General features: G+C 43.4%; 1 protein-coding gene across 6 annotated transcripts in view; it reads right to left on the bottom strand.

The window, feature by feature from the left end:
* Nucleotides 1-23,456, bottom strand: part of ARHGEF3 (Rho guanine nucleotide exchange factor 3) — a 313,773-nt gene that overhangs the window by 172,618 nt on the left and 117,699 nt on the right. The window contains exon 1 of one of the 6 annotated variants that reach the window (XM_058726484.1): nucleotides 13,122-13,272. The exons of 4 other annotated variants lie outside the window; for them this stretch is intronic. In XM_058726484.1, coding sequence (XP_058582467.1) covers nucleotides 13,122-13,172 — 51 coding nt within the window. In that variant the 5' untranslated portion in view covers nucleotides 13,173-13,272. Of the gene's footprint in view, nucleotides 1-10,433; nucleotides 10,512-13,121; nucleotides 13,273-23,456 lie in introns of those variants that run through there. One more of the 6 variants, XM_058726487.1, reaches the window with a different exon arrangement.

The raw sequence follows: 23,456 nt of genomic DNA, 5'->3' as shown, positions 1-23,456 counted from the left end.
ATTACAATGTACACAATTTGCAGAAATCTATTTTATCAGAAGGTGCAGATCACAACTGATGTTATCTTTCTCTTAGGGGATGCATACATAGTAAATAGAGCAAATGAGGAATAATTTTTACCTGGTTTTTTTCTTTTTTTTTTTTTTAATGTTTATTTATTTTGAGGGAGACAGACAGAGAGTGAGTGGGAAAGGGGAAGAGAGAGAGGGAGACACAGATTCTGAAGCAGGCTCCAGGTTCTGAGCTGTCAGCACAGAGCCCAACACAGGGCTCCAACTCATGAACCATGAGATCATGACCTGAGCTGAAGCCAGACACTTAACCGACTGAGCCACCCAGGCACCCCTATCTGGTGGTTTTCCAGTTTTTTAGGTCACCAAACTAGCTATATGACCTCAGGCATTTCACTTTCCCTCTCTGGATATCAGTTTCATTATCTGTGAAATGAGGGAGTCAGACCAGGTGACCTCTGAAGTCTCCTTCTAACATTGTTTGGATCTGTGACAACATGTGGCCAAAGAAAATGCTGAGTGGGGAATATTTCTAAAAATAAATAGGAGATTCTCAATTTGCCTCAAAATCATGGATTACAATCCTATCTGTAAAGAATATTTTTGAAACATAAGACCCCAGCATAGCCTAGTGAATTGCACAAAGAAGGTGACCCACAAATGCGTAGTGAATGAATGGACAAAGGCACCTTCCCTGAGCATCTTTTGAGGAAACAAGGCTAACGCCAGTATGACCAATGGTCAGTGAGAGAGAATAGAAAATTCAAGAGTTAGGAGAAGAAAGAAAGGGCAAAAAGGAGAGTGAGCAAGGGAGAGGGGACAGGAGAGAAAAAATAAACACACATAAATAGTCAATGCTGGTTATTCGCAGAAGTTACGTTCTATAAAGTCTCCTTGAACAGGGAGTTAATGAATGCAGGGCTGTTTCTGAGAGCCTCTGGTCACAATGTTTTCATCAACCAATCAAGACATAATCTTGTTTTGGGACACCTGGGTGGCTCAGCTGGTTGAGCGTCCGACTTCAGCTCAGGTCATGACCTCAAGGTTCATGAGTTCGAGACCCGCATCGGGCTCACTGCTGTCAATGTGGAGCCTGCTTCAGATCCTCTGTGCCCTCCTTTCTCTGCCTCTCCCCTGCTCATGCTCTCACCCTCAAAAATGAATAAACATTAAAAAAAAAGAAATGACTTACAAAAAAAGACATAATCTTGTTTTATGTGTATTTCTAATTAAAGACACCTTCTTTAATATACATTGTTGACTCACTTAACATTGAACTCACAGCCAAGAGCACTATAACTTGTGCCTGCAGGGAGCCTACTGAACACATGTATTTTCTCTATAAGGCGCACTGCAGCTATCCTGTGCTTAGACAACACAGCACTGCTACACTCAGGGGCCATGTTAAATAATGAAATGAACAAGTAGCACAAAAATGTGAAAAACATGGTACTAAATAGACCATGAAAAAGACCCTTGTTTACAGCATAAGAGCGAAACAGTAAGGCAGGGTGTTACCTTGATTGACCTCAGGTGAGAACAGGCGTGTACAGTCATTCAAATTTTTTGCTACTCTATTCACCTCCATGAATGACTGCAAACGTGCTCTGGGTATTGGTTTGGGGGTTACAAACACATTTTAGCAAGCGGGCACATAAAGAATTTCTAAAGGATGAAGACTGACAGTATGTATATGTGTGTGTGTGTGTGTGTGTGTGTGTGTGTGTGTGTGTGTGTGGAGAGAGAGAGAGAGAGAGAGAGAGAGAGAGAGAGAAGTAAAAAAAGAAATGCATGAAATGAGGAAATGAATGTTTCGCTCGATAGAGCTTTGGAGTTCACGGTGGGGTCAGGCCCTGCACAGAGTGAGGAGAATAGTGTTACCATGTTGCTGTACCCCTCTCCCCACACCCTTTTTAATCCCAGAGACACAAAGATGCTTCAGGCAGGACTGGCTATATAACTTGCAGAACTCAGAGCAAAATGAAAATGTGGGGCCCCTTGTCCAAAAATAATTCTTTCAGATGAGCTACAGCAGAGCATTAAACTGCACATGTGGCCCTTCTGAATGGAGGAAGGACCCTAAGCACCCAAATAGGTACAGGCAGGAGAAGCAGGTCGTGGCTTCAGGCCCACAGGGAGGCCTGAGTCCAGTGAGGATATGTGGCTGGTTCAAAGAAGGCACTTTACCCCACACTACACTTCTTTGCCCAAAGCCTCAGGTCTTGTCTTACTGTCTCAGGCTGGGCCTTACCCCACACACCAGCCCAGGTCAGGCAGTGCAGAAAAGCCCAATTTCTTTTCCTTCAGTGCAGATCCACCTGGCCCCAAGTTACAGCAAACACCATAAGAGCAAGAAGGGTTGACTGGGTGATTTCTACCTAAAATAAAGAGTAGAGGGGCACCTGGGTGGCTGAGTTGGTTAAGGGCCAACTTTGGCTCAGGTCATGATCTCACAGTCCGTGAGTTTGAGCCCAGCGTCAGGCTCTGTGCTGACAGCTCACAGCCTGGAGCCTAGTTCAGATTCTGTGTCTCCCTCGCTCATGCTCTGTCTCTCTCACTCTCAAAACTAAATAAACATAAATTTTTTTTAATAAAGAGTGGAGGGTCCCCAATTTTTTGTTCCTTCCTTATCCAGAAAACCAGAATACAGAACTTGCCTCTGCATTCACACATTCACACACAGAAATGTGTGTGTTTCTTTGAGGCAAAGACTCTTTCTAAATTGTCTACAATTCAGACTTTAGTAACTTATGCTCCAAGGTGAGGAATGGGGGTAGGAATGACGGTGGGCTTGGGGTTAAAACAAGATGCCATTTCACACCCATCAGACCAGCAAAATTTAAAAATCTGACAACACTAAGGGTTGCAGAAATGGAGACTCACATAAGGTTGGAGGGAGGGTCACGGACTAGAGAATAGTTTGACCGCTTCCAGTCAAGCCAAAGACGTGCATGTCTTACTGGCCAGCGTCCCTCTTTCAGGGAGATACTCCAGAGTAATTCTTGCACGTGCTGGGCACGTGACATCCATGCGCATGGATGGTTAGGGTGTTTATAAAAGCAAAGGACTAGAAATAACAGGAATACCTATTAGTGCAGAAGCTGAGGAGAGGACCTGCACCAACATCCCTGTCAGTCAAAACCAATCCATCAAGCAAGCTTCCTCTTTCACACATACCTGCCCAGACCATTTCTTTGCTCTCAGATGTATATCGTGCACATCAGCTCCAGCACCATTAGCTCGTGCCTCCTACCTGACTACATTTGTATTCCAGAATCACATGGGGCCTTCATGCTTGCAGACCAGTAATTCTCAGATTTTTTTGTTTCAGGACCCCTTTACTTTTTTTTATTTTTTTATTTATTTATTTATTTTTAAAAAATTTTTTTTCAACATTTATTTATTTTTGGGACAGAGAGAGACAGAGCATGAACGGGGGAGGGGCAGAGAGAGAGGGAGACACAGACTCGGAAACAGGCTCCAGGCTCTGAGCCATCAGCCCAGAGCCTGACGCGGGGCTCGAACTCACGGACTGCGAGATCGTGACCTGGCTGAAGTCGGACGCCCAACCGACTGCGCCACCCAGGCACCCCAGGACCCCTTTACTTTTAAAAACTGTTGAGGGCTCTGAAGAACTTTTGTTTATGTGGGTTATGTCTGTCAATATTTACAGCATTAGAAAATAAAATTAACATATTTTAATGAAAATTAACTATATTTTCAATGTTTATTTATTTTTGAGAGACAGAGACAGAGCGTGAGTGGATGAGGAGGAGAGAGAGACAGAGACAGAGAGAGAGACACACACACAGAATCCAAAGCAGGCTCCAGGCTCTGAGCGGTCAGCACACGATGTGGGGCTTGAACTCATGAACTGTGAGATCATGACCTGAGCTGAAGTCAGATGCTTAACCGACTGAGCCACCCAAGTGTCCCTAACTATATTTCCAAGAACAAAACCACGGTGAGAAGAGCAGCATTGTTTTATACTTTTACAACTCTCTTTACTGTCTGGCTGCATAGGAGACAGCTGATTCACATACCTCCTTCTGCAATCAACCTGCTGTGATGGTTATTTTGGTAGATGCCTATGAAGAAAATCTGTTTTGTAGTGATAACAGTGAATTTCTAGGTCTTGGGGACTCCTAGGGTCCTTGGCTCACAATTTGTAAATCACTGTTTCAAGTCACTCTCCACTCTGCCAAAGTTGTCTTACACACAAACACCATCATGTCATTTCTTGCTTCCTTCAAACTGTCAATGGCTGTCTATGGTCCAAACTCTGCTCATAAACTCTTCCCATTTGGCCATTTCAGTGCCTACCCAAACTCTATTACTGCTCTATCTTATATACTGAGAACTCTGCCCACCACTGGGTGCGCACCTGTCCTGCTTGTTCATGTCTCTGAGCCTCGGCCTTCCTCCTGCCATAAGGACTCCTATGCATCTTTTACAAGTCAATCCAAAGGCCACCACCTCCTCTAGGAAGACTTCTGTGATTTACCCTTCTCTTAGAGTTTCCTCTTTGTGTGCCTTATTATTATTTTTTTTTTTTTTGAAGAGGAAATAGAGGTAATTCAAGTGCATGAGATTAAATTCCAAAAAGATACACTCTACAGTGATAAGCAGACCTCTCTCCCACCCAGCTATACCTTTCTCTCGCAGGAGAAAACCACTTTGATAGGCTCCTTCTGCCTTCTTCCAGAGCTGCTCTAGACATAAGTAAGCAAATCATTTCTTTTACCCAAATGGTGACATACTATATATACTGCTATATAGTTGCTTCACACCATATTTTGCACAGCCTTCCATGCCATCAAATAAAAATTGGCCTTGTTTTTTCAATAGTTGCCAATTACACTTTTCAAATGTACCATAACTTTTTTTATCTAGTCCCCCATTGACAGGGGATATGTGTGGTTTCTGATCTTTTGTTGCAGCAAATATCCTTCTACATAAACCAGTCAACACACACAAGAGACACTGTAGCATTAATATCTAGAAATGGAACTGCTGGGCCCAAGGGAATGTATATTTGAAATCTGATAAACATGGCCAAACTGTCTTCCAGAAAAACCATTCTAAGTTACCTTCCCACTGGCCACGCATGAAAGGTCCTGTTAACCTCACCAAACAGTGTTATCCAACTTTTTCATCTCTGTCAATGTGGCAGATGAAAAATGATATCATGTTCAAGTTTAAGTTAATATTTCTCCAATAAGATCAAATGTCTAGAGTTGTACTGTCCATATATGATAGCCTCTAGGTATATGTGGCTGTTGAGGCTTAATTTTAATTTATTAAAATTGAATAAAATTTAAAACTCAGCTCCTCAGCTGAACTAGCTACATTTTGAGTGTTCCCTAGCCACCGGTGCCTAATGGCCTCTATAGGAGACAGTGAAGATACCATCACCATAAAAAGCTCTTCTGGACAGTCTGCTCTAGACCTGTACTGTCTAATGACTACCATGAGCCACGTGTGGGTACTGAGCACTTGAAATGTGGCTAGTCTGAACTGAGATATGTTCTAAGTAGATAATACACACTGAATTTCGAAGACTACATATGAAAAACAGAATGTAAAATATCTTCTTAATTTTCATGTGGATAACATGTTGAAATGCTAATATTTGGATATACTGGGCTAAATAAATTGTTACAACGAATTTCACCTGTTTATTTTTCTCTCTTTCCATGTGACTACTAGGAAATTTTATATTATGCATGTGACTCAAATTCTATTTCCATGGGACAACAATGCTCCAGAGAGCACAGTGCTCTGTTGAGACTTGGATTTTAGCATTTTTCTTTGTAACACAGAAATAAGCATGTCACTACTGCTATAAAAAGAAAAACAGCTCGGGGAGCCTGGGTGGGTCAGTTGGTTAAGCGTACAACTCTTGATTTCAGCTCAGGTCATGATTTTGGCTCAGGTCATGATCCCGCCATTGTGAGATCAAGCCCCACATTGGGCTCCACACTGGGTGTGCAGCCTGCTTAAGATTCTCTTTCTCCCTCTGTCCCTCACCCACTCATGCTCTCTCTCAGAAAGAAAGAAAGAAAGAAAGAAAGAAAGAAAGAAAGAAAGAAAGAAAGAAAAGAGAGAGAGAAAGAAAGAAGGAATGAAAGAAAAAAACAAACTCATCAGAATCTCTTCTTCTTCCTCGCCCTTCCCCACCCCATGCAGAAAGGGTGGGAACAAAAAAAGAAAGGGTGTGATGGTCCCAATGACGAACCATCAGCCCTGGAACAAACCAGTGCACTTCCCACCTGGGCGGCCACAGACAGGAACCAGTGGCATCACTGACCCTGAGCAGGGACTGATTTCCTGGTGGCTGTTAAAACAATGCACCAGAGAACAAAGTGCCTTAGAGACTAAGAATAGAAGAATGGCTCCAAATAAGATTTGCAGGACTCTGCAGGAACAACCCTGTACCCACCCTAACCCGCCTTCCACCCTTGATTTGGCCTGGCCCCTTGGCTTGATGAATGTCCCTGTCTCAGCCCCAACCCTCCTGCATTCTCAGCAGTCTGTGCACATAGTTCTGGGTGATGACTGAGGGATGGAGTGGAAACGGGAGCCCAGGGAAAGCAGGGACAAGGGCTCTGCCCTAAAGAGCTCAAACCGTAATGGTTCTACAGTGGAGACATGGCATATGTATTTTTGTCATCTGTGTCTTTGACTTTGGATGTGAAAGTCAAGAAAACTCAAGTTTTGCAACATGATCCATAAATCTGAGAGATCAGAATGACACTGTTTTCTGACCAGGTACTGAGGGAATAAGACTTAACTGTATCTGAGCATAAGTTACCTGCTTGGAAGAAAACATTATTATTATTATTATTATTATTATTATTATTATTAGCTATGTGCCTTTGAGCAAGTGAACTAAGCTTTCTGGGTCTTAGTATTATCTATAAAATAAAAGGGTTACCAAAGAAAATGAAAACACTAACTCAAAAAGATAGATGTTCATGTCTCTGAACATGTTTATAGCAGCATTACTTACAATAGCCAAGATATGGGAGAAACCAAAGTGTCCATCGACAGATGAAGGGATAAAGAAGATGTAACACACACACACACACACACACACACACACACACACACACAGAGGAATATTACTCAGTCATAAAAAAAGAATGAAATCTTGCCATTTGCAACAACATGGATGGAGCTAGAGAGTATAATGCTAAGTGAAACAAACCAGACAAAGAAAGACAAATACCGTATCATTTCACTTACATGTGGAATCTGAAAAACAAAAACCAACAGACTCTTAAATAGAAAGAACCAACTGATGGTTGCCAGAGGGGAGGTCATTGGGGGGGATAAGCAAAAGAGGTGAAGGGGATTAAGAGGTACAAACTTCCAGCTATAAAATAAGTCACAGAGATGAAAAGCATAGCATAGGGAACATAGCTGATAATATTGTAACAATGTTGTACGGTGACAGATGGGAATGATGATTATCATGCTGAACACTGAGTAACATATAGAATCGTCAAATCATTACCTTGCACGTCAACTACACTTCAGTGATAATTTTTTTTAATAAAAATAAATAAATAAAATAAAAGGGCTAGATTATATGAGCTTTCCTATCTCATCCAGTCCAAAAGATTTGTGATCTTATGCATATGCAAACAAGATATCACAACACCTTCATCCTTACTGTCTCAGTCACTTCAAAAACACCTTTGTGGGGGGGCCTGGGTGGCTCAGTTAGTTGAGCGTCTGGCTTTTGATTTCAGCTCAGGTCATGATCTCATGGTTTGTATGATCGAACTCCATGTGGGCTCTATGCTGACAGCATGGAGCCTGCTTGGGATTCTCTCTCACCCTCTCTCTCTCTTTGCTCCTCCCCCCACTTCAAAATAAATAAATAAACTTAAAAAAAAAAAACCCACTCATTGGGCCAGCCATTAAAATGAGCCAAACCCTATGCCTGACACTGGCATACAACTATGGAAAAACCTCTCTTCCAATAGATGAAGTCCTTAAGAAGGGAAGGAAAGAGGAGGGGAGGGAATAAGAATGAATACTCACAGCAGAGTTCTTTACTCAGGGCCACCTGCCTGCACAGAAATTTTCACATCTCTGTGCAATTTTCTGAAGAAAATATTAAAAAATGGATATGACCTCCAAGAAGCAGAGGGCTAGTGATTGATAGAAACTATGATAAGCAGGTACCATGCTAAACTCTTAGTACATGATGGGTGATCGAAGCGTTAGCACCCAAGGCAGTGCACGAAGTATATGGGAAGGAACACATGAGGGATGCAATCTGGACCTTCCTTGGTGCAAAGCCTACCTCTTTCTCCATATCAGAGATGATCTCTTTGTGCATAAACTCTCTCCACTACTGTGCCTTCACATCCCTCACATCAAAAGATGATAAGCATTTAACAGGCCAAAATAGTATCCCACTTGTTTGACCTGGGATGACTGTACCAGCCCAACCAGGAATTGGAGGATAGAAGGAGATAACCTTGTATGAAATATTCATCAGTAGTCAGCACTCCAGAGGTACCAGCAGATACTCATTCATTAGGTATTTATTTAGGACCTACCCCATGCCAGGCCTTGGATTAGATGTCCTCATCACCTTTGTCATTTATCATGACTGTACTTATCTTCCCCCAACATGGCAGAATGCTGCACATAAATGCAGGTTGAATGACTAAATAATGATGATCCCTGTAGTGGATTAATTTATTCTTCAGCAAACTTTTATACTCTCTCCCGACCTCCATGGGTTGCTACTGTGACTTGTTCTGGCCAGTGGAATAAGGGTGGAAGGGACAGAGTACCAATTCTGAGCCTAGTTTTTCAGGGACATCAAATATTTCTGTTTGCTCCTCTGGGAGCTTCTGACTTCCACCGGGGAAGAATATATGTGTGGATACTTAATGGACCCGTGTGAGGCAGACCGCCCCCATCAACCTGCACGCCTATAAGCATAAGAGCGAATGCTTGCTATTGTTTGCCACTGAGTTGGGGGTAGTTGTTACTTAGCAAAAACTGACTGAGATGGTCTCCTTGACCCACATCCAGAGATTTCAGGCAGAGAGTGTTCTTGGCTTCTCTTCTCGTTAAGGAGGGATTTCAGCAATTGGATTATTTCATGGCTCTCTCTACCCCATTTTCTCTGGGCTGGTAGTGTCCCATTCAAAAAAAGACAGTAGGCACTACAAAGACCCATAGTGTGGGTATCTTGGCACCTGGCACAGAGACAGGCCTAAAGGAGGTTCTCAGGCACTGCCTGGTGAATGAAAAGGTGGGCAGACTATTCATTCTTGTGGGATGAGCACTGTGAACACCAGTAGCAGGCAGCAACCTGGGCCTCGGATGCTCAGAGACACCAAAGTGCAGGAAGTGGACCTGGGGCAGACACCATATCACTTCAGACCACATGCAGTAGACCTAGATGTGTTTACTATCATGTGTTTTAAGAAACACATTAGAGCACTGAGTGACTGCAGGACTATTCCTCTTTAGAATGAGCTGAAGTTAAAAAATAACAAATAACAACTGGACAATTTAAAGAGAAACAGTAAGTGAAAAATAATAGTACAAGTAGAATATGGAAATGAGAAAAATTTGACTGAAGTCTAGGAAACACTGACCCAGCTCAAGTCTCATTTTTCTACAGATCACAACTACGATCATAGCTAGCATTTTTGAGCACTGACAAGATGTACTGTTTTAAGGGTTTCACAGGTATTATTTTATAAACTCCTCATACTAACTGAGGCAGATACTGCCATGTATCTATTTTGCAGGTGAGGTGATTGAGGCTCAGAGAGGTAAAGAACTTGCCCAAGGTCAAGCGGCAGTGAGGGTTTGAACACAGATGGTTAATCTCCAGGATCCAGGTTCTTAAAGGAGATGTCTCCATTGGAGAACTTGGTACCCAGTGAGGTTCTTCATTACCCAAGGTTAACTGCAAAACCTAGACCTTGAACCCCAAACTCCCGACTCCCACCCAGCTCCTAATACTGCTCCATGAGAAGCAAGCGCTAATGACAAGAACACCTGGGGTTTCTGGCCGGGGCTGGGTGGGGTCTGCAAGAAACAAGGGAGACAGGTGGTAAACACCACAAGGAAGACTTGGAAGGGAAGGGCTGAGGACATAAACAAGGTTGCCAAACAGAGGCAGATGCTCAACAGATGCAGAGGAGCTAGAATATGGACAGAATTATTCAGAAAAAGAGGGCCGACAGAGCAAGGCTCGGCCCACAGGGGCTGCTTCCAGACCTCTTCCCAAGAGACCCACCCACCCTGGTCAGCATCAGGAACTGGTTTCCCTAAGTGACATCCACATAGTCTATATTTAGGTCCTAAAGTCACCCATTGTTTCTGTCTTGGTGGACGCTCGGGGTCACCACCCTGACCTTGCCCTCTCCGAGTCATACCTCTGAGTGTTCTATCAAGAGAGGCCTTTTTAGGATCTGGTTTGAATCAGCTTCCCCTTTCATGACTCCCCTTGGTGTTCTGCGCAAGCTGTAAAAACATGGCTGGCATCAGGGTTTTAAAATGAAGCACTGACTAGGGGTGCTTGGGTGGCTCAGTTGGTTAAGCATCCGACTCTGGATTTCGGCTCAGGTCACAATCTCATGGTTTGTGAGTTCAAGCCCCGCATCAGGCTCTGCACTGACAGTGCTGTCTCTGTCTCTCTTTCTCTCTCTGCCCATCCCCTGACTGTGCTCTCTCTCTCTCTCGGAATAAATAAACTTAAAAAACATGAAGTATTGACCTTCTGTGGAGTATGCTTCCTTTCCCCCACAAAATCAAACCAGGGTCATGTTCATCTCTGTAGGTAAGATGTTTCACAGCCCTGGTGTCGCTAAGCCTTTACACACTCAGGCTTCATGTCCCTAGTGGCCACCAACATTCTACGGTCAATAAGACCTGGGACATGGATCACATTTGCTGAGTGCTGGCTCTGTGCTAGGCACTGTCATGAGTCATTTCACTTATTCCTCATGACAATCCTATAAAGTAGGCACTATTTATTATCCCCATCTTACAGAACATAAAACAGATTCACATTTGGTAACATGCCTAGGATCACATGGCTAGTAAGAGGCAAAGTTGGGATGCAAACCTACATCTGTGTGGTCCCAGAACCCATGTCCTTAATCATTACACTCTACCATTTCCCCTCCATTGCAGAACTACTTTGGCCAAATCTCAGAAGATGGATTTATGAGATTTCTCCTCCATAATCTCCATAATTGGATTATGGATTACGAGGTTTCTCCCGTCCCTTTCTCTACACCACATCCGCTTACCAATTGACCCTCCCACACCCAGCCCCAATTCCTCCAGACTCTCTCTGGGGACTGTCAGAACCAAGAAATAAAAATTTATTCAGTAATAGTTTCAAGAGCAAAATAAAGGTCAACAGTCACCCAGCCAGTTACATTTTAAGTTCCTGTTGACGTCCTTGGGAAATGTATGTTCAAATGTACTCATTTAACTTCCAAATAGGAGAGATATGAGGATTCTTTTTTACTTTTTGTGGAAGATATTTGCATACCTTAGATTCATGTCGGAACTAAAATGAGTGTAGAGAAATTTCCATTTGACAGGTAGGGAAGCTGAGTCCAGAGAAGGTAGTGATTTGTCTAGTTGTCTCTTAGGTAGCCGCTAATTGGATCGTAGCAAACATCCACTAAAAGGGGCTGATTTGCCAAAGGATAAGAAAGCAAAGTGTTACTGAGATGCTGCAGGTGGATGTGGAAAGGGCCCCATAATGGAAATCCTCATGTAGCACCTACTGGCTATGAATGTCATTTTTGGATCCATTCTGCCTAAGCTTGAAGCCTGACCCACTGCTCACCAGCTAGGTGACCTTGAGAAAATTATTTGTCCTCTCTATATATCAGTTTTACCATTCTGAAAATAATAATAGCCGACTGTATAGTGTTGTAGGAATTTTGTGAACATGGGTAAGTGCTTACTAACGTGAAAAGTATCTAATAAATGCCAGCTAATATTGTATTATTTTTATTTATGTTGCATTAACTATCACTAAACTGTCCTAAGTCATTTTAAATGCTCTCAATTTCTGTATCTCAAAGACTCAAAAATGATTCTTTATCAGGTTAGCCAACAGCTGGATGAGTCAGATGGGAAAAGAGAAGAATGACAAAACCACCCAAATCACAAGAAAAGATTAAAAATGTATGTCTAGAATAATCATATATGAAAGTTGGAATTAGCACTACAAAAATCAGTCTCAGGATTCCGGTGAGAGAAACAGAAAAAGCAACAGACATTTTCTTTGGAAAACAGGGGTAGTTTATCCAAAGCTAAACACCTACCCACAAACAAAGAACAGGGACAGAGGGAGTAACCCATCAGGCCTCCTAACCTACTCTTTAGTCTATAAAATGTAACATTTCCAGACGTTCCTTTAGATATAACCAAACCAGGCACCAACACTCTTTAATGAGAACACCAGTGAGTCTGAATCTCCCCTGATAATATCTGACTTCATCTTCTCAATGATGAACACATTGAAAATACCGAGACTCACTTTAAGGAAACCTACAAAAAAGTTGTTCCAAACAGAATGAACTTCCAAAATTGACTTCAGCCATCTTTCAACCCAAAGGAGAAGAGAAGATCTTGGAAATACACTTTTAAAAACTCCCCAAACAAAAACACCACAGGCCAAATGCATCCTTTTCCCCCCTTTTCCCCTCTTAACTGAAAACACATCTCTTATAAAAATTAAAATACTAGCATCCTGGAACAAAGAGCGAAAGTCACCCCACACCCTACACACACACTCTCCTCCAATCACAGATGCTAAAGGAAGCCCTAACAGCCAGGCACTCACTTAACTCACTATCTCCACCAAGCAACCATTTGTGGTCTTAAACACAACCACACAGCTCTTTCCTGATTCACACTAAAGTGACACAGAAGTCCCTCTCCATCATCCCAGGTGCAGCTCCTTGCTCATTTTCTTGGGAGGTAAAAGGCATTTTCGCCCTCCCACACCTCAGTTCCTGGCACCACCCAGCCAGGCAGGCACGGGTGGGAGTCGGGAGCTGGTCCACCCCTGGCTGGCTCTGCTGCAGGGAGCTTACCTGAGCCCGGACAAAGAAGCAGCACCACACCATGGGGCGCTCCGACCTCATCCACGCAGAGTCCCCCGCCCCTAACTGCAACGGAGCCCAGCAGACGGGATTCTCTGAGCTGAGCAGAGCATGGTTTCCCTGAAGGAACTCCTCCCCGCCACTTGGGCTGCATGACAGGAAGTGACAGGGGGCCATCAGTTAAAAGTGTCAGAAGCTGAGACCACATCAGCCAAAGCTCCCCACCTCCAGCGGTTTCCTCGCCTGCTGCTGCTTTTTCAGAGCACTCTGCCTTTAGGCATTCAGAGGCACACCAGAAATTCAGCGTCTGGCTGGCAATCCCCAGAAACAATGCTCACTGGGCCCCCACCTAAAGCCATGCTGGGCACTCCCGGCAGCTCTAAAGAAAGAGTTCGCTGCTAGAATCTTGGGCCTTGAGTCTGGAGCTTTGCAGACCGAAACCCAAACATCAGTCTGAGACGGAGAGAGAAGGGACGCTGGGAGAACTCTGTCTTCAGAGCGGAATCAATAGTCCACTTGAACTTAACCCAAGAGGCAGCAGCCCAGCCCAGGACACAGAGCCCTCACTGAATCCCAATTTCATAGCAACTAATAAATGAGAGTGGTGATAAATACCACACCCATCCGTTTCTTTTTTCTTTCTTTTTTTTTTTTTCCTGAGACAAATCTTCTCTTCAGAGTCCCCTTCAAAATAGCTGCCTCTGGAAACCTCCCTTTCCACTTTTGATGTGGATCACAAAAGGCCTTACTGCTTTTCTCAGAGTTATTATGGGAATAACTCATGGCTGAAAGTTCTCATTTTATGAAACGGGGTCTTTTCACAAGGATGAACACCTTGCCCGGGTCACCTGCTTTTTACAAAACCCAGACTCCTTGGGTGACACAGATTGTCTCACAGCGACCTGCAGTTTCAGGTGAAAACCCCTCTCCACAAACAATTCAACACCCTCACCCTCCTTACGTAGTACCAGTGGGTCTCAGATCCAAGGAGACATAATTCTGGTGCAGCTTTCCACGATTTGTTTTCAGTTTTCAGTTTTCTAGTGGAGTACTATTTGATCTGCAACTCTTAACTGCAAAGATTCAGGCAAAGGTTTCCCCGAGGCTGTCTTACAAATGCACAGACTTTTAAGAGCCTACACTTGTCTCAGCCCTGAGCAAAGTGGGGGACCCAGCAAAGAGAGAACGAGCTTCAATCCAAGACTCAACTCTAGAGCGGACAAGAAAGCAGGCTCTCTCCATCCTCACGCTGCAGTGACCTGGTGCCTCACAGAGGGCCTCTGAAGAGTGCATTTGGCCCTGCAGACGTTACAGAAGAAGGCACTGGGCTCTGGAAGCACAAAGATGAACCACTGATGATCAGAGAGCGAATTAAAGGCTGCCAGGGTTTGCAAGAAAAAATACTGAGGGGGCCAAGAAATAGCTGAGCTGAGCAAATGTATTTTTTACGGGGACAAAGTCTGGGAAGGTGTCTCAGAGCAGGAGACACACGGGCAGAAATCTGAGGGGCTTTCTAGGTAGAAGAACTGGCAAGGGCAACAGCAGGAAAGTGCAGATCCACGGGGTGCTTTGCAAGAAAAGCAAATGCTTTGAAAGCACTGCTCTGACAGACTTGGGTCTTGCTTCAAGGAGCCTGAAGGTGTCCTATCTGTTTGGAGAAAGAAGGAAGTGAAATCACCGTGAAAAAGCTCAGCCCTTTCAGGCAACCACCTGGGTCACCTCAAAGCCCACATGTGGTGAGCCCACATGTGGCACTCAGGAAATACTTGGCGATGCATGTCAAAAAAAACCCCAAAAAACAGCAGTGCCCACAAAAGGTGGGCTTCAGCTCAGTCTTGGGATCCCCTATTTACAAAAGTCTGACTCCCCACAAAGCAAACCTGGGGTAGGTGGTGGCTGGTCGGGGAGGGAGGGAAGGCGTTCCTAAAATGGCCTCTTACCCTAGCCTCCTGCATAGAAAGGGGTCTGAATTCTTACAGGCCTGTAAACAAGCTGAGATTAGCCAGCTCTGGAAACAGCTCAGCTAATGAAGAATGTCAATCTCCTGAGGACCCATGGAGATTCCCAGAAGCCCAGCCACTACTCTGCTGGAGGATTTTCAAACAAGCCACTTAATTGAGCCCCAGAAACCAGGGCCAGGATCACCCCAATGAGGATCCAAAGGAAATGTGAAACGACCATGGCACACTAGACTTTATTTCTTTTCTAGGGGAGGGAGGGCACATTCACATCAACGGATCTGAGAATGATGAAGCCTGACTTCTGGCTGCTGACTATGAATAAGAAAGAAGAACTGAAACCCGTGGGCTGCAGCACTTCGTGGAAGAGGTGGAACTTGAGTGGGTCCCAGGGCAGGTAGCAGTGAAGGAGGCAGGAAGGGCAGGAGAGCCAGCAGGTGCCCTGGAAGAGGAAAAGGAAGGAAAGAACAGGGCACGGCCATTTCCTCTCACAGCCCTGCTTTGACTAGAAGCAAGAAATTGGTCCACGCAGAGGGCACCTTGGAGGAAACTTTCAATAATAAGATGCTCCTGCTGTTCAGAGCTCAAGTTCATTTTTAGCTTTATAATGGCAGCTTATAAAGGAACAGTAAATTGGGTTTTCTCTCCATGGCACCTATGATACTACCAAGCATTCAAATATGTTTTTCTACTAATTTTTAAATTTTAATTTTTTTTAAGTTTATCTATTTATTTTGAGAGAGAGAGCACAAGCAGGGGAGGGGCAGAGAGAGGGAGAGACAGAATCCCAAGCAGGCTCCACGCACTGTCAGCACGGAGCCCGACACGGGATTCAATCCCATGAACCGTGAGATCATGACCTGAGCCAAATTCAGTAGTTGCACGCTCCATTGACTGAGCTACGCAGGCACCCCTAATTTTTAAATTTTAAAAGTAACATGGCATCATTATAATACATTCAAACCATACATAAATATATAGCGTAAAAAAGTGAGTCTTCCCAAAGGACCTGATTTTTTCGTCCACCCCAATCCCACCTGCCAGAGGCAACCATGTCAAAGCCAGCTGTCAATAAAGGGGGATATAAACCCAAATGCCTTCAGGGCCAAGGGTCAGGTACCTGAAAGGAAAGCCGGGGTGGGCCCTAGGGCACCACTGAGTGTATTGGCCCTCAGTCAGCTCCAGCTTACTGGGGGCCAGACATTCCAACTTTTCAACAGAAGCTGGAAACTCCAGGTTAATACAAAAATCTCACAATTTTTAAAATGCTGGCAACAAATCCTTTATTTTAAAAAGTGACAGAAGACCATGGGGGAGGGGATGGAAAAAAAAAATGGTTAGAGAGGGAGGGAGCCAAAACATCAGAGACTCTTAAAAACTGAGAACAAACTGAGGGTTTATGGGGGGTGGGAGGGAGGAGTGGGTGGGTGATGGGTATTGAGGAGGGCACCTGTTGGGATGAGCACTGGGTGTTGTATAGAAAACAATTTGACAATAAATTTCAAATAAATAAATAAATAAATAAATAAATAAATAAATAAATAAAATAAAAAGTGCTATACAGGCCATGCAAAACACAGGTGCTGACTGGATTTGACCCAAGTGCCAACAATCTGGCAGTTCTTCCAGACACTTCCTTCTGTCTAAACACACACAAGTTGCTGTGTACACACTTTATTTTTTGTTTGTATTTTTCAAAAATGGAATGGTAACATTATCCTGCCATTTGCTTTTTTCACTTAACATCCAGAGCATCCTTCCACCTCATACACATTTTAGACCCATACTGCAGAGCACGCTGTGGTATGGAAGTACCTGAATTCATTAGCCCCTGGCCTGTGAACATTCTGCAAACATGAAAGATGCACTTGAAATGTCGCCTCTCAGTTACTTAGTCTTAGCTCCGTCAACACTGAGAACATAATTCATGATGAAAGTGCACCTGTGTGCAGATATTAAAACATCCTAAAGCCACAATTACTAAAACTATAAACGGTGACTGCAGATTTTTTATGTTTTCACAGGGGAACTTGCTCTGCCGTTTTTCACTTGACCTTCACAAGTGTCCTGAGAGAGGACTCACTGTTATCTCTACTGTACAGATTTTTAAAAACTGAGACTCAAACAGGTGGCAGGAGCCTGCCCAAGAGAGCCTAGAGGTGGCAGGGTCGGGAGTGGAGCCTGGGTGGGCTGACTTCCAAGCTCCTGTTATATGCATACAGCCTCTGGAGCAGACAGCCAGAAACCTGCCCTAGGATGTTCTGGAATTTGACATATAATAAATGTTGGACCGCAAACCACTGGAGGAGAAAAGGATCGCTAACAAATGGGATAATTCATTTCTTGGAAAGAAAAGCCTCCTTTTAAAGCTCTACTTCACACTATCCAAAATAAATTCTACATAGACCAGATCAGAGTGAAATGCTAAAAAGAAAAAAAAAAAACCTATGAAATTCTGGGGGCGTAGGTTCTCAGGGTCTAATGTTTCTCTTTAAGTGTGTGGAGCTGAATCATTATATATTTATAATGGGGAAATACCCATAAGGTACCTATAATGCAAAAACTGGCCCCTGTTCTCCAACATCTGGTTAAATAACCATACTGCTGGCACCTTCGTATTGGACGTTAAAGAAACTAGTGCCAGAATGCAGACCTAAGACACGACCACATGCTTCTTCATGATGCTGGAATTCAAAGTGATATGTTTCCCTGGGCTGTGTCATTCTATATAGCTCACAGCATTTTCTGTTGAGAAGTTTCAAGCAGTTTTCTCACCAAAAATGTTACAAGAAACATATTCATCAGGGTTGTGATCAGTTCATTTACACAAAATAAAATGGTGAACGTTCAGTAGAACTGACTTCATTAAAAGCTGGTGACTAATGGGGGTTTTCTCCATTTGAATTTTACTCTGGTTCTTCAGTCCCTTTCTTATTTTGTACCCAAGAAGCCACAGGTTTCACAAAAGCTTGGTCTTGGCTGGGAATTTCAGGGTCTTTGACCATATTCCATTTGAAGCCTGACATTTTAAAATGATTCCACAAACTGAATGGAGAAATCGGTAGTGACCCAATCTCACAAAAATGGGATAGTAGCAGGAATCAGATTAAAATGGTGTATTGCACATTGATTTAACCAAGTCTCCAGTATCCTAAAATCATTATTTCACAGATCTTAGGCTTTGGAAGCTGTTATCGAATTCAAGTAAGACTAAGAAAAAGCAAAAATTTGTGTCGTGATGGGCAGGGGAGGTAGGGTGATACTGGTTGGTGTTACTAGGTTGAGATGAAGGCAAAATGCATAGCAAGTCAGTGAGAAATAAACAGAACTTTCAAGTATTTAGAGCCTGGAAGTTACTTGTGGTCATGCACTCTTACTGAATGCCTTCATATTTACTCCTCAGTGTTGGCAATGTGGTTAATCCAAGCAAAACTTGAACAACTACTCTGGCCTCTTCACCATGAATCACTGACAAATGGGGGGTCCAGACCCCATTCCAAGCCAAGGCTGGCTGGATGCAAGATGGTTTAACTCAAGAGACTTCTGACCATTTAAAAATGTTGATGCTGTTCTAGAGCCCTGCTTAATATCCCAGCTCAACAAGATTACAAAATGATGAGAAGAATGTGGGAGCAAACCTGGCTGCCCAAGGTCAAGAATGGATAAATAGAAAAGTCTTCATCTATGGTTTCAACACAAGCACTAAAAATAAATGAGGCTTGAACATGGAAGCCTCAACAGACTGCTAATCATGGCTAATCTTGGATGCTTATCTTGCTGGTTTGTTACGAGCAATAGCTGGAGCACTGTATTTTTTCTCTCAAAACAAATCTGAACTTTTATAATCAAATTCCTCACATTATTTTGGCAACCAGCACATCGACAGCTATTTTAAAAAAGCAAATCAGAAATACAGAGAGCTGCCTTCTGATGTGTGCTGTGAAGCGGCCACAGGTCTGGTCTCTAGGGCCCCACCTCCTTTATGAACACAAGCAAGGACAGCCTGAAGAACTTGCACACGCCACAGATGGGGCGCTAGCAAATAAGCCCATTCAATTCATTGCTCAGAAACACGAACACCCTGAGTACAGCTTTTTCAAAGGACTGTCAACACCTCTTTGTTATACTGTCAGTTAAAAGTGAAACTCCAGTGGGTTGCTGACCTCTGCCCGATTCTTAGAAAAAAGAAAGGCTTAAAAACTGATTAGCTGATAGCTATCAGCCAAAGAGCTTCCTTACTTGGAAATGAGAGTTACTATTTGGCGTTATACTGTCAAGATTGATTAGAAGTGGAAAATCTGAATATGAGCAGTGGTATTCCTAACACCTGAATACTCAGGAGGATTTTAAAAAGGAATGTGCTCGTATCGAAAAACAAGTCTTGACAAATTTAATTTCTGAATTAAAAATATATAACAAAAGTAGAAATAACTTTTATAAAACAGTTTTTCATCATTATTTTGACTCCAGATTTCTCTGTAAGGATAATCTCTGGGAACAGCTTAGCTGGCTGCAACAATGAACAGCAAATTGGTGCAGAAGCTCTGTGATCTCTGGCTCTACCACTGACTAGTTGAATGACCCGGTAACTCCCTTCTTAGCTTCCTTGACCCTTAGTTTCCTCATCTGTGAAACAGGAATAATGGTTCCATTATCCCTTGAGGGGTTGTAGAGAGGTCTGTAGGAATCTAACTGATACATGTGTTTAAAAGCAGAACAAAAGATGATGAGACCACTGGGGGTCATTATACTATTCTTTCCATTTTTGCATGAGTTTAAATTTTTCATAATAAAATATTTTTTCAAAGACCAAAAAAAGGGGGGGGGGGAGGGGCACCTGGATGGCTCAGTCAGTTAAGCATCCTACTTCAGCTCAGGTCATAATCTCGTAGTTTGTGGGTTCAAGCTCTGCACTGGGCTCTGTGCTGACAGCTCAGAGCCTGGAGCCTGCTTCAGATTCTGTGTCTCCCTTTCTCAACTGGTCCCCTACTCATACTCCGTCTCCCTCTCTTTCTCTCTTTCAAAAATAAAGAAACTTAAAAAAATAATTTTTAAAGGCCAAAAAGAGCACAGTCGTAATTTCTGTACTTATTTTTTTTCAAGCAGACAAGGAGGTTTTTTGGTGTAATTATGGACATTGGTTCAAATTTTCCTCCTAGCAAGTTGAAAAGTTGGTACCAAATCTGAAATAATTTTATTTTTATCCTGATTTGAATGACAGCTGTCACAACTGGACACCTAAGAAGAAAAAGGCAATGGAAGTTTGCAATTTCCTGTTTCCCTTCTTCATTCCAATAGAAAAAAACAAAAATATGAAGGTGGTGAAAACTTAAGTCCTATTTACTTTTTCAGTGTTATAATGCGGACTTCCTTGAAATCCCCGTGTCTCTCTCAAAACTTCAAGACTAATACAAAAACACCTCCCAAGAAAATATCAAGAGATTGAAAAAGTGTGTCTTCCCCTGTGATTCAGAGCATTTATTCTGCCTACAGCACAGTGAAAGTGGTTTTTTGTTTTATTTTGGTTGGTGTGTATCCATGTGTGCTTGAAGAGTAAATACTGCCATTTTTTTCCTTAAATCAGAATCAGAAAGGCATCACCCAAACCAGCAAACCAAGAGGGGAGTACTCAGAAAAGGCTTCCAGCTGTCACCCAAGGGAAGCTCAGTGCCTTCTCCCTGGTTAGTGCTCTGTCCTGGAAACTGTCCCTTTAAGTCAGACTTCCTGGTAAGGCTCAGAGATTTCCGCATGCAGCTTCCTGGAGACGGTGTAAGATAAACAATAAACTTTGCAGCAAAATCTTGGACAATAAGCCCCACGTGGCCATAACAAGAAGCAATTATAAGCTCTGACAATGGCTAGGACATTTCCAACAGGAATGCAAATCTGTGATAAACATGGGGGAAACATGTTACCCCACACACCTGCACAAATTAAACTAATTAAAAAAAAATAGTTCCTAGCCTCTCAACGGATTGAGAAATAGTTGCTTCCAAATTTGGCACTATTTTTCTTAAATCATTGTCTAAGAGAAAGGCAGTCTGGGCTTTCTTAAAGTGCTACCACCTATTGATGAAAGCTGCTGAGGCCAAGGGACTCTCCATGAGTCACTTATTCCATATGTCTCTGTGAGGGACATTTATCCCTCTGGACACTCTGCAGTTCAACGGTCTTCCTAGGTTTGGGAAAGCCCCAACCCACTAACGAGAGCTCTTATTCTACCAAAAGAGATAAGGATGCCACACACTTTCTTTCCCAGCCTCCCTTGCAGCTAGGGAATGAGAGCATGAGCTAGGCTCAGCCAATCAGATACCCGGACCCCAGACTTGGCATCAAAAGCCGGTGTGCGAACAGCAGGGACACTGCAAATTCTATTCCTGTGGGAGTGGCAGCAGCTCACAGTGGCAGCAGTGAGTGCTGACTGAACAGCCACGTTAGTTGGCACAACCCATGCTATCTACATCCACCCAGCAGTGGCAGCAATGGTGTGCTTGTAGGAAATGTTTGGTGGTGTAATTTGAGGTTGTTCCTGGTTTCCTAATACTTCCCCAATTTTCTGAGTGTCTTATATCCTGTAATAAATAATAAATTCCTTTTCTGCTTAAATCAATCAGAACTGGGTTTTGGGGCACCTGGGTGGCTTGGTCAGTTGAGCATCCTACTTTAGCTTAGGTCATGATCTCATAGCTAGTGAGTTCGAGCCCCACATTGGGCTCACTGCTGTCAGCACAGAGCCTGCTTTGGATCCTCTGTCCCCCTCTCCCTATGTCCCTCCCCTGCTGGTGCAATCTCTCAAAACAAAAACAAAAATAAACCTGGGTTTTATTGCTAGGGGTTAGGTCATATACACAGAAAACAAGATAGGTTAAAGCTGAAGTCATCCAAAATCTGATCCCACAGAATGATTCTGAGCATAAGCATTGAATCACTTCTTTCATATTTCAAATTCAATCCAAACACTGTCCCTTGGCCCAAAAGACCCTACATCAATTGGCCTCTGTCTCCTCCCTAGACCTTACCTCATTGTATTCTCCCTCCTTCTCCCAAGCTCTGGTCACACTTTCTGTTCCTCATCAAGGTATTTCCTGCCCCAGGGCCTTTGTACGTGTTCTCCAGAAAACTCTTTCCTCCAAATCTTCACAATGCAGCAGGATTCTTCTCATAGTTTGGTCCCAGCTTACAGGAAACCTTCCCTCCCAAGCTGCCTAATGGATCCCACTCCCCCCTCCCACCATCTTATCCTCTAAATGACACCCTGTTGATTCTCTTTCCAGCATATAACCTGTGATTAATGTATTTAATTATTAATAACATTAACAACCACCACTGATTGGAAGCCTGCTATGCACCAGACATTAAACATTTCATTTTATGACCACTCTATGAGATAGGTACTTTTATTATCCTTAGCTTATATAGATGAGGAAGCAGGTTCAGAGGGGTTAAGGAAGTTGTCCAAGCTCAGCAGTGGTGGGATAGGCATTTGAATCTAGGTCTGCAACATGGCTCATTACCACAGCGTTCATTCAAGCAGTTGTCTGATAGCGACTAAACGAACATCAACCACAGTGTAGACTCTGCAGCAACAGGACAGACTCCGTTCTCATGGAGGCTACAGCCTGATGTTCCAGCTCTATCACCGGTTCTTCAATTATCCACAGACCCTGCTTAGGGAAGAAACGCAGCCAGGCGTGTGTAAAGAGGGCACAGGGGTCCTTCGTTCAACAGAAAAGTGCCCAACTCTGTACTCAAAGCGTTGGGCATACAAAAATAGCACAGGAGAACTCACGGGCCAGAAGGAACGCAGAACTGCAAACAATGCTTTGCTGCTCAATCTGTTCAATTCCATGGCTTGGAATAGCAGGAACACTGAGGAAGCAGCCAGGGACAATTCTCAGGTTCCCCCCAGCAAAAGAGCTATTGGAGCAGTTCATTAGGGATGTGTAGGAGGTGCCATGCTGAGGAGAGGGTAGCCAGAGCAAAGGAGAGAGGAGGGGAGATGTTTAAAGAGCTGTGGCAGGGATGGGGTATGAAGGCTGGGAGATGAGAAGGTTGGAGCCAAGGTAGAAATTCCAACTGTATCCTGTGGAAAATGGCGAACGAGAACAAGATTTTCAGCAAGAACAGACACACGACCAGATATGGATTCTTTTTGTTAAGAACAGGGGCCATGACTATATAATACTGGTGATATGTCTTTGCCCCTTATTTCCTATTTTAAAGTACACATATGTATCAGCTCAAAGCCAGGAATTTAACAACAACAACAAAATTCCATTTCTATGATTCCTAACTCCCTCTCCTTGCTGAATGAAAAGTGAGATAAATCTCCTCTCCCAACAGGAGTTAAGCACAGCCATTCTCTCCC

This window comes from Neofelis nebulosa, chromosome 4 (assembly GCF_028018385.1).
Source record: "Neofelis nebulosa isolate mNeoNeb1 chromosome 4, mNeoNeb1.pri, whole genome shotgun sequence".
NCBI lineage: Eukaryota > Metazoa > Chordata > Mammalia > Carnivora > Felidae > Neofelis > Neofelis nebulosa.
Note: the sequence above shows the minus strand (reverse complement) of the source record. Positions and strands in the feature narration are given on the sequence as shown.